Here is a 16,281-nt window from a genome sequence, read left to right as displayed (position 1 = left end):
TGAAGGGATTTTAATAGATGCTGTATGGAGACAGAGTCTCACCTGATACAAAACATTTCTCTCTTAGGGAGAATATTTTGGGAGGAGTGTCAGGTTGGTGAGACAGGTATTCGGGGCCTTTCTATTTATACTTACCAGGGTAGCTAGTCTTGAACTATGAGAAAGTTGACAAACATTTTCTGTAATGGACCAGATAACAAATATTTTAACTTTCAATTTAGACAGACAATCTGTTACAATTACTCAACTCTGCCATTGTAGCATGAAAGAAGCCTTAGACAATATGTAAACAAATGGGTATGGTTTGTTACAATAAAACTTCTTTGACAAAAACAGGTGTTATGCCAGATTTGGTTTATGGGCCATAAAAGTACAGCATGGGTGTTCTTTATTATTGTTCATTATTCTTGAGCCTTGCAATAAAGATCAAAGCTTGCACTCTGGAAATGTGAAATGTATCTTACAAAGGCATCTTACAATGAGGCGATTGATGTGCACTTGCTGGGGTAAGAGTCCTAAAGCTGTGGCTACTCCTTGGCGAAATATCCGAAGCAAGGTTACGTTCAGCCTGTTTACATCCATTTGCAGTGTCTGCAAAATAAAAAATTAAAATTATAGTAAATCTTTGATTTTCAGCATTCAGTTCCTGATGGATGACTGACCACAACAATTTCTGTGACTCTGAGAAATTCACAGTCATGGTGCTTTGTTGCATTTTTAATGGAGATAAAATTATAGGGACATTTTATGTGAAATTTTAAATTATGTTACTTAAGAAGATGGTACATTGTATAATAATGCGATTTGTCTAGTTATAATCAAGAATTCATATGAATGATCAATTCACAAAGAATTTCACTGAAATGTGTACTGATTTATTTTGCCTTAAGTCCAGATGATAGAATGGAACATGCAGCCAAGTACATTTCAGTAATCCAAGCCAGAGGACATCTTTAATTTGTGTTCACACACAGTCACTGAGAGGAAGATTCTGTGTAAGTTCCATAACACCAGACTTGGCAGTTTCTCTATAGAGCAATTTGCTGCCAGTGCAAGGCAAAAGAATGAGCTGCAGTGACACATTTTCAAACTCTGGTAAAGAAATCAATGGAACTGATAATTGAGTCTAAGGTAAATAATTCTTACTCAATTGCTTGGGCAAGCACTCTTAATTTTCAAATAGCTTTGGAAAAAGACAACTAAGTATTTAAAAATTCCTAAAATATAAAGCAAGGTATGCAACTAATACTACATCCTTAATTTAAGCCATGGGTGTGGTTATTACATTCAAAATTAGTTAATTATGTATTTTCAAAAATACATCATAATCACTTGAAATGGATGCTTTGCAACGTGGAGAAACAAAACCTTTGGGCATTTCTTATTTTGTAACGCTTAATTCCCTAACTTGACCATAGAAGATTATCAGTAATTGTTAGATGGCTGCCATACCATCTGTTCTATAAATGAGGTGCAGGTCTATGTACACACTTTTGTGATTAAGCGATTGGCTTTAAGTGTAATCTACTAGAGTGTAAGAACTCTTAGAGGACCTTCTCCCAGTTTTCTGTGAAAGAAGAATTAATACTGCTTCAATAATTTATAGCTCTGTTAGGAAATAGTAACTTCTCTATACATAAAGTTGGTACAAAATAAGTGATTGGAAACTGGACCAAATACTCATTGCTACAGGTGGCGCAGTGGTAAAGACCGTGCCTGCCCAATGCAGGAGATGCAGGAGATGTGGGTTCAATCCCTGGGTCAGTAAGATCCTTGGAGGGGGAAATGGCAACCCATTCTAGTATTTTTGCCTAGAGAATTCCATGGACAGAGGAGCCTGGTGGGTTATAATCTACGGGGTTGCAAATAGTCAGACACAGCTGAGCATGCACACACACACAACACAGAAATCAAAGGGAGTGGGGGAGGTCAAAAGAAGTATAACGGTTTCCAATCAAAACGTACATCCAGCTGAAGTCTATACTGCTTTTGCACCTTAGAGTCTTTTAATACTTGCATAGGGGCAGGGGCCATAGAGCTTGGTCATGTTAGGTAGCTGGAAGACTCCTGGCAAAAAAACAGAGATCCAGAAAAGGGGAGAACTATTGAAAAACTCTACCCAAAAGCCAAACTATAAGGTACAACTTGCTTCTGGAGAGGGGAAAAGAAGAATTTTGCTGGGAATATGTAGAAAAGCTACATTAATGCCATCAGTAACACTTTTTAAAAAAATCAAACGAAAACCATTTAATGATTCACAATTGTTTGTTATATTATTCTCTGTGCTTTTCCATGGTTTCCTATATACAAAAATATACTTTGATGTAGTGACTTCCCAGGTGGCACAGTAGTAAAGAATCCACCTGCCAATGTAGGAGACACAAGAGATGCAGGTTTGATCCCTGGGTGGGAAAGATCCCTTGGAGGAGGAAATGGCAACCCACTCCGGTATTCTTGCCTGGAGAATCCTATGGACAGAGAAGCCTGGCAGGCTACAGTCCATGGGGTCACAAAGAGTTGGACATGACTGAGTGACTGAATACACACACTTTGATGCAGAAAGTAAAATTGAAGGATGAGTAGGATATGGAAATGCAGTAATGAAAAAAACCTAATACTTTTAAGCACACTTTATATTTTATGAAAACATCCTTTATGGAAAATCCAAAAGATTAGAAAAACTAAATCCATCTGGTGGCTCTGAGAAACAGAGACTTCCTTTTATCTAACAGCTTACTTTCAGCTCCGCAAAGCTGTGGAAGCTGCCAATAGATATTGGACCTTGTATTGGAGACTGTTTATTCGCCTTCCTTTGGAAAGCCCAGAGATGGGTTCCTCTATTACTGCAAACACTGATGAGGAACCACTGACTTCTGGCTCACCAGCGGTGTTTGTCAGGCAGGGTGAGCAAGCAGGCACAGCCCTTGATTCCCATGGGCACGATTTGGAGCCAACAGTCTATGCTGAGAACTGTGAGCCAAGGGGGTTGTGTACACACTTGAGGGCTCAATTCCCAGGGCCATGATTAACTTGAAGCTTGTAACTGTGGAAACAGTATTAAAGTCTAAGTTTCTCAGATTGAAATGGCAAATGGATGTGAAATGGGAACTCAAGATTTAAAATCACTCAAAATGGCAACGTTCCAAGAAGGTAAAACTGTGCCTTTGAAACAGAAATTTTAGACTCCCTAACTAAAATAAAGTGAGTTGAAGTAATTGGTTTAAAACTCCAATCATCTGGTTCATTGCATCAAATATTTAAATAATTTACCTCAGTTCTCTGCTTGCCTGTGAAAAGCTGAATTGATCTCAGAGCACATGCATGTATTTCTGACTATTCACCATAAAACAATAATGCTAAAATACAGTACAAACAAAAAAAATGTGTACTGGAAGGCCTAATACATGCCAAACGTTATATACGATTACAATTTGAGAAAAAGAAAGGGTTCTAGACAAAATGAAAATTCTATTTCAGGGAAAATAAATATGACTTCCTATAATAAGAGACTGTATGTTACCTTCTTCCTCCTGGAGAGATGCTAGAAACACACAGCTTTTTCTCATCCTATTATGTTAGATCATAACAGCTATGACAGAATATAAATTTCCATGGCAATAACAGTGTCACAACTTCAAAGTTACAATATAACAGTGCAAGATATATTTCAGTCTTATTCTAAACCCATTTGGTCATTTCTAGTATTTAACATACAAATGATTGAAAGTTTTAAGTTTAAAAGAAATTACAATGCTCTTTCCAAGTACAAATGCTAAGCCATTTCACAGTAATGAATGATGCAAATAGAGTTACTATCCCAAACAACTAAGTATTATTATTGATATTACCAATATCTAAACATATAAAAAATTAAACATGGTAAAAATTCAAAGATTTCAAGCTCTATCTGTATTTAAATATATTGCGCTTCTGCCTTGCAAAGAGATTCCTGAGTCAGTTCCTTTGATCTGGGACCCATGTCCCCTCCCCCAGGTCCACTTCTTCCCACAAAGGAAATACCCCTGTGTAATAGGACTTTCCTTCTTTGGTCACTAGACGGTCTACTAAAGCATTCGAAGCCTATGAGTCTTAGATATAAATCAATTTGAGGAAACTGATTAAAATGTAGCACCTGAATTTATGTACCAGCATTATGTTTAAATTGTAAGTATGTGGCTGGCTTTTAGTTATTTATACTTAAAGGACAATCGAATTATTTTTGCCTGTGGGGGTCAGTTTTCTAAATGTTAGGCACCTCTTGAAGCTATTAGGCAGCTTGGCCTGTCATCTGATCACCCCCAATACGAGTCAGGACCACACCTAGTGACCCTAATAGGGGGAGGAAGGCCAAAGAGATGTCCTCAAAGCCCTCAAAGAAGTCCAATTTCAATTCCCAACAGCCACAAATGATCCCAGCTTCCTTTAGGACCAAGCCTGTCAGGAAGACTCCACTCACCTCTTTCTAACTTTAATGTGTGCTCACTGCTACCCAGGATCTCTAAGCTCATTCTTGGCAAGTTTCCCCTTTTTGGCCACCAGTTGGAATGTCAAGTGATTCCCAAGAACAAAAGCAAAAGTTTCTCTGTCTCTGAACAGAGAAGAAAACCCTGACCTATTGCAGGAATTTTATACCGTCACTCAATCCCTTCTTCTAACTCCCTGCGCTGTCCTCTACTGTCACTTACATACTAATCATTTTTGTTTCCATATTTCATGCTCCCACCTTTCTTAGAGTCCTACACGTGCAGCCTTCCACCTGATCGTTCCATTTATACTTCAAACACAATATGACTCAAACTGAACTTACCTTTTTCCCTCTCCTCATCCACGACCAAATTTACTTCTGTTTCTATATTTAATAAAATATAATGCTGTCAGATTTCCATGACCTCTCTTTCCCTTCCCTTTGCTTGCATCTTTCAGTTCTCTGATAGTATTCCATGTTGAACTTTAGTTATTTTTGTTTAAATTTTAATAATAAAAATTCATATTACAAAACTTTAAGATATATCGTAAAAAATGGAAGCATGCTTGCCTTCTCCTAACTTTTCATTCCAGTCCTCAGACACAACACTGCTATGTCTTGTGTACCCTTGCAAATATTTTCTATGCATATAGAATGTAAAATAATGTATAGTTATTATACATGTTTCTTATTATTAAATACAAATATGACTAAACTACACATATTGTCCATAGCTTGCTTTTAATTTATTAAATATATCCTAGATATATTTCTGTATTTACAATATATACTGTCATTGAATATCATATTTTGAATCTCACCTAATAATTTCTTATTATATTTTAGCTGATCCCATTGACTTTTATTATCTTAGTAGATCTAAATGTGCTTTATGTTATGCTATCTTTTAAAATTTGTTTCTATACCTCCTTAGTTTTCTGTCTTTTGCTAAGTGATCTTTTTTTTTTTTTTGGTCATTCTAATTATTTTTTCTTCAGGTGCCTATGGTCACAATATACATATTGCACGATAATATATTTAAATCTTTATTTCTTGAGTTGAAAACTTCAGAAAATATTTATTAATTGCTGCTATGAAAAGTGAGGAAATGTACATCTCTTCCCATCAATTATCATGATCATCTTCCAGTTTTTATAATTACATTATTATTTTTGTGTTGTTATATTTGATGATATTTATGTTTTTATGTAATAGAGACTACTCACTAAACCTATTGTTTCCTCCTGGTATCTTAGCCCATTTATACCTCGCTGGAGCCATGTAATAGTGCTCACCAATTAATGTAAATTAAAGTGAAGTGACATTTTCAGTCTGAGGCAGTCTTCTCTACCCTCTCTCTTCCCTCTGTCTATAAGCTGTATGGGTCCAGCTTGACTCTGAAGACTGTAATAAAATGATGGAGCCATACAAAAGAAGATGCATAGAACCTGATCACTGCATGAAGCAGAGGTCCCATCCAGCACTTGTTAAACAGCGACATAAGTTAAAAATAAACTTTTATTGCATTAAGTCACTAAAATACTGGGATTGTGTTAGCATTATTTACACCAACGAATGTATTCTGTAATTAAAATTTTTAAGGCTCTACAGTGTTAGTTACATATTCATAGTCAGGATCATGATCAGCTCTTTTTTAGAAGGGCATAACCATTCCTGAATTCTTTATTTTGATGTATCTCTTATTCAGCAGTATTTCATTATCAAGTAGATTCTTTCAAGCAGGCTTCATAAGCACTATGTTTCCTCCCATGTTATGTGTTTGAAAATGTATTTATGGTGCCTTTAACAATAAATTACAACTTGGCTGAATATTAAATTCTTGATTCAATCCTCATTTTTATTTTTTGCCTTTGAACTCTGCTGCTATTATTCCAATGCCTCTTGACATTGAAAATTGCTGTGAAAAATGCCATGGCCTGAGGCCAGCCTGTCTTGTAGATAACTTGTTTTTCTGCCTGCAATCTCATAGGAGTCTTTATTTTTTAAAGTTAAAAAGTTTCACCAGGATATTTCCTGATTTGATAGTTTTTGCAACATAGTATGGTCTTGATGTCTACACATCCCAGATGTTTTATTTCAGAAGTATTTCTTCCTATTATACATCTGAATGATCTCTCTTCTAAATATTTTTTGGTTCATCTTTAAGGATACTAATTATGCAATTTTATATTCTTTCTTTTTAACCACTTTATGTACTTGTTTTCTCTTACCACTTCTTTATCTATATTTCATCAAAATTTTCTCAGGTCTACTCTGTTTTCTTATATGTTTTCAATAGAATCTAATCTAATTCTTTGGTTTCTAGTGTGATTTTAATTTTGAAAAGTATGCTTTATTATTATCTTCATTTATCTTCTGAGTTCTGTCAGTGTATTCTTTGCGATGCTTCAGATAAGATACGCTCTCTCTTAACTGTTTCAGACAGGAAATGGCACAAAACTTTTGTTTATAGCTTCCTAATCTTCTCTACCCATTTTAAAATCTATTTTCCCCCAAAGAGTTCAGCTTCCTTTCTCTTTTAACATCCTCCAATGACTTTCTATTACATTTAGAATTAAATTCAATTACATGGCTTAGCAGGCTTTACTTTATTTGGCTCCTGTTCCTCCTAAATTTCATTTCATATCTCTCCCTCAAGTCACTCCACCCTTTTTTCCAGTTCCTCAAACAAGCTGTGCTCATTCCCACATCATGGCCATGGCATCTGCCTGCCCACTGGCTAGTCATTCAACATCACTATATGGTGGGTCCTTCTGATCTTTCTGCTCTTAGTTTAAGTGTCGTCTCCTCAGAGGGGTTGTCCCAGCCTGGCCAATCCCTATCACATCACCCTGCTTTATTTTCCGCCTATCTTTTAGTTTCTTGCTTCTTTTTTTGTTTGTTTGTTTGCTGATTATATACCTCCCTTCACTAAAATGTGCCTAGAGGATGGCATGGCAACTCACTTCAGTAATCTTGCCTGGAGAATCCCATGAACAGAGGAGCTTGACGGGCTACAGTCCATAAAGTCGCAAAGAGTCGGACATGACTGAAGCAACCTAGTATGCATGCATTCACTAAAATGTGAGCGCCGCCATTACAGAAACCTGCCTTTCTGGTTCTGTTATATCCTCAGGACCTGGAATAGTGCCTGGCACTTGGTAGGTGTTTAATAAATCTTTGTGAAGTGAAGGAATATGTAAATCATCACACTCAACATTGTGTAGTTACTATGCTTCACCCATGAGTAGCACACGGTTGAAAGTTGTGGGTCCACTTATACACTTGTTTCTTTCACTGGATATGCACTACAGCACTACACAAAGCAAGGGTTGGTTGAATCCAAGGATGCAGAACCTCAGATATGGAGGGCCGACTGTAAAGTTACATTTGGATTTACAACTGAACATGGGGTCGGTTCAGCTAATCTTCGCATTGTTCAATGGTCAAAAATTGTAATTGGGTGGGGATTCAATGTTGGGGCTTCCCAGGTGGTTCTAGTGGTAAAGAACCCACCTGCCAAAGCAGGAGACATTAGAGACACAGAATCAATCCCTGGATCAGTAAGATCCCCTGGGGTAGGAAAGCAACCCACTCCAGTAATCTTGAATGGAGAATCCCATGGAGAGCGGAGCCTGGTGGGCTTTGGTCTTCACAACTGAGTGTGCGCGTGCACGCACACACACACACACACACACACACACACACACACTTTGACTACTGCACCATTCAGAAGGGGGAAAAAATCAGTTTATTTCATCTAACCAATTCTTTGAAACTTGTTTCTAATGCACAAAATCAATATCAGCTTCCTGAGTTGTATGTTATACTGTTTGTAAATGGCACTTAATCAGTGTGTATATTTCTAGTGACTAATTTGGAGAGTTTTAAATTTTATCTTTCTAATTATAAAAACTAAATATGCTCATGATAGGAGATTTAGAAACTTCAAAGAATTAGGAAAAAGAAATAAATATTATTCATAATAGTTTATTCCATCACCCTGAAATAAAGCTTGTGGTGTTTTAGTGTTAGCTTTTTTCTAATATGTAGGTAATATAATGTAATGTGCACATTATGTGCATATATATCTAATATATAATCTAATATATATCTAATATATATTATATATCTAATATATAATCATACAAATATGTATCCATTTTAATGTGATGCTATAACTGCCACATCTCTATGCCTTTTCTCTTCCCATAATGTTAGGAGGAAACACTGTTCCCCAACCTTGATGTTTTATTCTGTGTGGTGGCATCTCAAATATAGTAATATTCCTGGATCCTCCCCTCCTCAATCTCCCCAGGGGAGGGTAAGTGACATGTAATTGGTGCACTTGGAATGAGACACTGGGGTATATGTAGCTCTGTACTTCCTTTTGGGGTTTGCTTACCTGTAAAGACAATACAACAAGGTATACTCTTTGCAAACACTAAAGTAAGTTATGAAGGCTCTGTCCCTTTCAGTGAGGCCCCAGTTGCCAGTGCTCTTGTGACTGGTGGGTGAATTTGCTAAAGAAGGAGAGGCAGCCACTGAAGTATACTGTCATGCTCCTAAGTCACAGTCCAGCAGCTCCATCAGCAATAAAGTTACATTTTTTATCTTCACAGGTCTTCCTCAGGCAGGAGAAGAGAGATGCTATTTCTTGTCCCCCTCAAACACCAATACCTGGTGCAACAAAGCTAGACATTACATTGCACCCCATTGCCCATCCCACCAAAAGGCAAAAAGGCTCTACAACTATTTTTGTTAGTTGGCCTTGATTTCAGCATGGATATTTACAGGGGTAGCAGGGTTCAAGGAAAATCAAGTATATGGTGCTGTGGAGTCAGGAGCAGTTTGTGAAACAGGTTTGTCAATACTGCTGGATGCTGCTGAAGGTTAAGAAAAATGCAGACCAAGAAAAGGTTCTTGGATTTGTTGATGAGAAGTAACTGGTGACCTTCAAGTAATGAATCTCAAAATGTGGTCCATGGTCCATTGGGAGGCCAAGTGAGTCCTCACTGGAACTTTTTTGAAAGTGCGGGCTCACTGTGTAGATATATGGGTGCCTGGGGTACAACCCCACAGACTTTCTTTTGTCCTGGGTATGCGTGTTCAGTTGCTCAGTTGTATCCAACTCTTTGCAATCCTTTGGACTATAGCCCACCAGGCTCCTCTGTCCATGGGATTTTCAGGCAAGAATACTGGAGTGCGTTGCCATTTTCTCCTCCAGGGGATCTTCCTGACTCAGGGATGAAACCCGAGTCTCCTGCAACTCCTGAATTGCGGGCAGATTCTTTACTGCTGAGCCATCAGGGAAGCCCTCTTTTGTCCTAAAGGGCCCCTTAATGAGTTTTAAAGGGTTAGTACAATTTGATACTCATAAACTAAAGTTGGTGTGTTATGAATGTATATTGAGACTTTGGTAGGGAAGGTGGGGTGTTAAGATGTGATTGGATACTGAATAAACAGGCAGAACACCAAGGCCAGTTTTTTCTGAGAACAAAGAAGTTCAGTTCAGTTCAGTTCAGTAGCTCAGTCGTGTCCGACTCTTTGCGACCCCATGAAATGCAGCACGCCAGGCCTCTCTGTCCATCACCAACTTCCTGAGTCCACCCAAACCCATGTCCATCGAGTCCGTGATGCCATCCAGCCATCTCATCCTCTGTCATCCCCTTCTCCTCCTACCCTCAATCTTTCCCAGCATCAGGGTCTTTTCAAATGAGTCAGCTCTTCGCATCAGGTGGCCAAAGTATTGGAGTTTCAGTTTTAACATCAGTCCTTCCAATGAACACCCAAGACTGATTTCCTTTAGGATGGTTGGCTCTCGTTGCAGTCCAAGGGACTCTCAAGAGTCTTCTCCAACACCACAGTTCAAAAGCATCAATTCTTCGGCGCTCAGCTTTCTTCACCGTCCAACTCTCACATCCATACATGACCACTGGAAAAACCATAGCCTTGACTAGGTGGACCTTTGTTGGCAAAGTAATGTCTCTGCTTTTTAATATGCTGTCTAGGTTGGTCATAACTTTCCTTCCAAGGAGTAATCGTCTTTTAATTTCATGGCTGCAGTCACCATCTGCAGTGATTTTGGAGCCCAGAAAAATAGTCTGTCACTGTTTCCACTGTTTCCCCATCTATCTGCCATGAAGTGATGGGACCGGATGCCATGATCTTAGTTTTATGAATGTTGAGCTTTAAGCCAACTTTTTCACTCTCCTCTTTCACTTTCATCAAGAGGCTCTTTAGTTCTTCTTCACTTTCTGCCATAAGGGTGGTGTCATCTGCATATCTGAGGTCATTGATATTTCTCACGGCAATCTTGATTCCAGCTTGTGCTTCCTCGAGCCCAGCGTTTCTCATGATGTACTCTGCATATAAGTTAAATAAGCAGGGTGACAATATACAGCCTTGATGTACTCCTTTTCCAAAGAAGACAAGATGGTAAATAGAAAAATCTTTTCCCTTCAGGTGGTAAGAATTTTGACCTTTATACTACAGCAATCATGCCTCATGAGATTTAATCTTTCTTTTTAAGATCTGTACACTGTGATGAGCTACCTCTTTTAACACACGACATGCCAATACTACTTTTAGGCAGAGTAATGTTTTGTGACATTTTGAAAACAATTGCAATGCCAACTTCATGAGTTTCTTATATCCTAGACTCTGTTAGAGCTATGGGCTGCTAAAACAGTTCAGTTCAGTTCAGTTCAGTCGCTCAGTCGTGTCCGACTCTCTGCGACCCCATGAATTGCAGCACGCCAGGCCTCTCTGTCCATCACCAACTCCCGGAGTTTACCCAAACCCATGTCCATCAACTCAGTGATGCCATCCAACCATCTCATCCTCTGTCGTCCCCTTCTCCTCCCGCCCCCAATCCTACCCAGCATTAGGGTCTTTTCCAATGAGTCAACCCTTCGCATGAGGTGGCCAAAGTATTGGAGTTTCAGCTTCAACATCAGACCTTCCAATGAACACCCAGGATTGATCTCTTTTAGGATGGATTGATTGGATCTCCTTGCAGTCCAAGGGACTCTCAAGAGTCTTCTCTAACACCACAGTTCAAAAGCATCAATTCTTCGGCGCTCAGCTTTCTTCACCGTTCAACTCTCATATCCATACATGACTACTGGAAAAACCATAGCCTTGACTAGACGTACTTTTGTTGGCAAAGTAATGTCTCTGCTTTTAAATATGCTATCTAGGTTGGCCATAACCTTCCTTCCAAGGAGTAAGTGTCTTTTAATTTCATGGCTGCAGTCACCATCTGCAGTGATTCTGGAGCCCCAAAAAATAAAGTCTGACACTGTTTCCACTGTTTCCCCATCTATTTCCCATGAAGTGATGGGACCAGATGCCATGATCTTAGTTTTCTGAACGTTGAGCTTTAAGCCAATTTTTTCACTCTCCTCTTTCACCTTCATCAAGAGACTCTTTAGTTCTTCTTCACTTTCTGCCATAAGGGTGGTGTCATCTGCATATCTGAGGTCATTGATATTTCTCCCGGCAATCTTGATTCCAGCTTGTGTTTCTTCCAGCCCAGTGTTTCTCATGATGTACTCTGCATATAAGTTAAATAAGCAGGGTGACAATATACAGCCTTGACGTACTCCTTTTCCTATTTGGAACCAGTCTGTTGTTCCATGTCCAGTTCTAACTGTTGCTTCCTGACCTGCATACAGGTTTCTCAAGAGACAGGTCAGATGGTCTGGTATTCCCATCTCTTTCAGAATTTGCCTTAAATATTAATATTGAAACAGTCAAATCTATTGATTTAGATTGGAATCCCTATCCTACTCATTTGAAAATGAGTAACCAATTTTTATAATCAATTTTCTCTTCATTTCATTAATCTCCCTTTTCTATTTTAATATTACCTTTTAATTAGTGTTCCTTTTCACATCTTCTAATAACACTCTTATAAAAAAATCTTTTCTTTTGCCTTTAAAGACTCTCCTGTTGGAACTTCCCTGATGGTCCAGTGGTTACGACTCTGAGCTTTCACTGCAGGGGGCGCAGGTTCAATGACTAGTTGGGGAACTAAGATCCTTCATTTCATATGCCTTGTGGCCAAAAAAAAAAGCCTCCTATAATTTAGCAATAAAGTTAAGAATTTTAATACATTGTTCTTAAAACTTTAAATTCTATTTAATTTGGAGTAAGCCCCCATCTTTATAATGAGCTATTTTAAAAAATCATGAAATGGTGAAGGTCTTGACTTTCCTGAGTCAATGGAGGATATGAGGCTTCCAAAAATCACCAAATAACACTTCATATACTTTTATGATACTATCATTCCTATACTTTGTGACTTGGTGTCCATTTACACTTAGAAAAATATTTTAATAAAAGTCACAGACATATCTGTGGGTAAGATAGAAGAAAATACAGTTTTAACACAAAGTTTTTTGGTGACAGGAGAAAAATCATGATTTACCCACAAATAGATATTACTCTGAGTACAGTAAACAAATATAATAGCAAGTTACTTGCTTTCAACAGAATTTTCAAGTCTCATTATTATATGCTCCAGTCAACAGAAATTTCCACATTCAACTCCCCTGATTATGTTTTCTACCTTGTACTGATTATTATTTCTTCTCCATTATTCTTATTCCTGTGTTCTCTTTCAATCTCCCCTCTGTTGTTACACCCCCTCCCTGTACTTCAGCATCTCTTATGCTGCAGGCAGGCACAGTAACCAAAAGCTTGAATGGAAAATGGCTAGAATCAAGGCCAGGCAGAAACTCTACAGACAAAAGCCCAGTGCTCAGATGAATGTTGCCTGAAAAACAAGGTCAGACTAATTCAGGTTTCCACATTCAACCCCGTCAGGATGACAAAACTCTAATCATCACAGCCATGACTGCTCCATTCATACAGCTTTTCTGAAAGACAGAGGGGACATCTGACCACCGAATGCAGTAAAAATTGTGATCAGGCTGACTTCTAAGTGGCATTTAGGGATGCTTGGAAATAGACATTCCAAGGCAAAGTAATAATCCTTTACCTCCTCAAGCACTTTGCTTCCCAGTCAGAAAGTGATGCTTCCCAAGCCACCAAGCATATAAATACTACCTTAAAAAATGAAGAAACTATCAATCATTATAGACCCCGAGTGCTTTATCCATCTGTGGGTTAAATAGGGAGATTGTCCCCTTTTATTTTTATGGGCTTATGTGCAATCAATAGGAACATATTCTTTTGGGACATTTGACTTTTTTCACATGTGAAATCTTGAGCTGTGAGTGGCAGGGAGGACCACACAGGCTCTGAAATATCAGTCTGATCAACAGGGTGGTTTGTGGTCTAACATTTCTGGAAGGATGTTATAAATTTACTTTTATTTCCATTCCCTCCATGAAGTAGTTTATGTTTCACTTCAATGACTGTAATAGGGTTCTGTTTTTCACTCTTCTAGTGAACCACCCAATTTCCCAAGAAGTATGGTAAAATAAAACGAGGTTTATTGGCATGTGTTCTGGGGATGCAAATAAAAACTCAATGATTTAGTGTCCTTTCAACTTTTATTCTTGGGAATCTTGATTTTTCTGACACAGTGGGAAGTAACAATTTTCTGAATAACTAAAAATAAATAAAGAGAGAAGGTGGAATAAGTTTTAGTCAATGTTCTTGTGGCTTTTTTCATCTGCAGAAGGAGATGGCAAAATAATAAGCATATAATTTCCCACAATGTGTTATTTTGGTGATTAGAATGCTGAGAATCATTTCATTTCTGGAAAATAAAGGTTCTGAGTGATGTTGTCTGCAGCATAACTTTAATGCACAGCATGACTGTGCCAATTTCATCCTGTTATTACTTCTCAATCTTCCTAGTGATACTTTTTTTTTCCTTTAAGCATAATTGGGGTCATGATATTTATTAGGATTGCTATATCTCTGAACTAATTATTAAACTGCTAGATAGAAGTACATGGATTGTTCAGAAAAACAAAGGAAACTATATATATCTTATTCCTCCTTGTTACAGCTAAATATAGAAATGGCTGATTTCATACAACACAATCTAGCTTCAATTATCAACTGGATAATTCATGCTGGCAATTTAAAATATAAATTTAGGACTGTGGAAGCTGTAAGGAAAGATATTTTGGTGTGCAGAATTAAGAAGCCATGTCTCCTTTAAAGCTTTAATTTCTATTAAATGGCAGATTTAAACAGGTTATCTTCCTCGTATTAAAAGACATTAAAAGAAAATCACTAAAAACTTGTATTGCTCTTTAGTCTAAAATCTTACTGCTAAACCCTAAATCCTTCTTTGAAATGATTGCCAAACCATCGTTTGGCATTATAATCTCCTCATGTTTCACACTAGAAACATACTTTAAAAAAATCTGACAGCCCTATATTTTGTGGCAAATAAAGATTGATTTCTTGAATCAAATGATATATTTGGGGTGTCTTGATGATTGTTTTCTGCAACATTGAATCAGACAGGAAGTTAATCCAATTTTATGATTAAGATAGATGGAAACACCAGATGTACTGTTTTCTGACATTGTTATTCATCATCACAGACCACAGATAAAATCAGAATAATCCATAATTTTGTACCAACACCAAAATCACTCTATTATCTTTAAACATTCAACCTAAATTCTTATTTTTAATCCTTGTACACCCAGAACTTTGTACAATGCTTAGAATATAATGGGAACTTGATACATATTTTTTTGAAATAAACTTAAGTGAACTAAATATTTTGTGAGTCTTTTCACCTGAGGATAGCACTTTCTGTACAGATTAGCTAATGAATTCATAAATAATTTTTAATGAGAGCCCTAATTCTTATGAGGACAGCCCAGCTTTCATAATAAGGTTCTTGGTTTACTGGTAGAAAACAACAAAGCTGAGGTCCCCGGTTGGGAATTAGACAGAGGATATCTCCTGTCACCAACTGTCGTTTATTGGTCCCCCACATCCGATTACAATGGGAGATACTGACTAGTCTTTTCGTGAAGTCTGCACGCAAAGGCAGGGTCTCCAGGATGCAGTATGATAAAATGTCTAGATTTAGTGACTAAACCCACTGTAAGCTCACCTTTCCTTTTCTAGTTATCATAAATGCAAGGGGTCATCTTTTTCCCCAGTGTCAGTGTGGGAATTACACCAAGCAAAACCAAGGAAATAGCTGCCCCACTCAACACCTTTTATGAAAATTTTTAGATCTGTCCAAGTGGATGTATTTGTAATTCCATTCTTTTTATGATGGACACAATATTTTTGGGGAAACACACATCTGTATTTTTTATATCACTGCGTATAAAGAAAACATGTATTTCCCATAGAATATTTTCTAAAACTGGGGGAAAGGCCTTTTAGTTTAATAATTTTTTTAACTTTTTATTTGATACTGGAGTATCGCCAATTAACAACGTTGTGAGATTTTCAGGTAGACAGCAAAGGGACTCAGCCATACGTATACATGTATCCATTCTCCCCCAAATTCGCCTCCCATCCAGGCTGCCACATAACATTGAGCAGAGTTCCCTGTACTATACAGTAGGACCTTGTTGGTCTGGATACAAATTTTTTTATAAGAAACTTCTTCTAATGGTGGTAAGGTTTTTACTGTTCAGAGACATTGAATAATTGCATAGGATTTTCTTTTAATTTCAAACTTTGAGGCTAAAGCTATTTCCCTAGGTATCACCAAGATTCTCTGCTGACTCACTCATATGCTTGCACAAGAACAGCTACAAACAGAAATCTCAATATTCAACCTCTTAACCTAGCACTGTTAGTATCACGAAAGATTCTCTTACCTGTTTGGAAATTGGCTGGAGGCTGTGTTAAGT

At 37.7% G+C, this 16,281-nt stretch overlaps 1 protein-coding gene across 2 annotated transcripts in view; it reads right to left on the bottom strand.

The window, feature by feature from the left end:
- Window positions 1-16,281, bottom strand: part of PTPRR (protein tyrosine phosphatase receptor type R) — a 268,297-nt gene that overhangs the window by 124,561 nt on the left and 127,455 nt on the right. For both annotated transcript variants that reach the window (XM_081589650.1, XM_081589651.1), the window contains exon 3: window positions 478-591. In XM_081589650.1, the coding sequence (XP_081445776.1) occupies window positions 478-591 (114 nt within the window). The remainder of the gene's footprint in view (window positions 1-477; window positions 592-16,281) is intronic.

Source organism: Giraffa tippelskirchi, chromosome 4, assembly GCF_054371585.1.
Source record: "Giraffa tippelskirchi isolate mGirTip1 chromosome 4, T2T-mGirTip1v1.2.pri, whole genome shotgun sequence".
NCBI lineage: Eukaryota > Metazoa > Chordata > Mammalia > Artiodactyla > Giraffidae > Giraffa > Giraffa tippelskirchi.
Note: the sequence above shows the minus strand (reverse complement) of the source record. Positions and strands in the feature narration are given on the sequence as shown.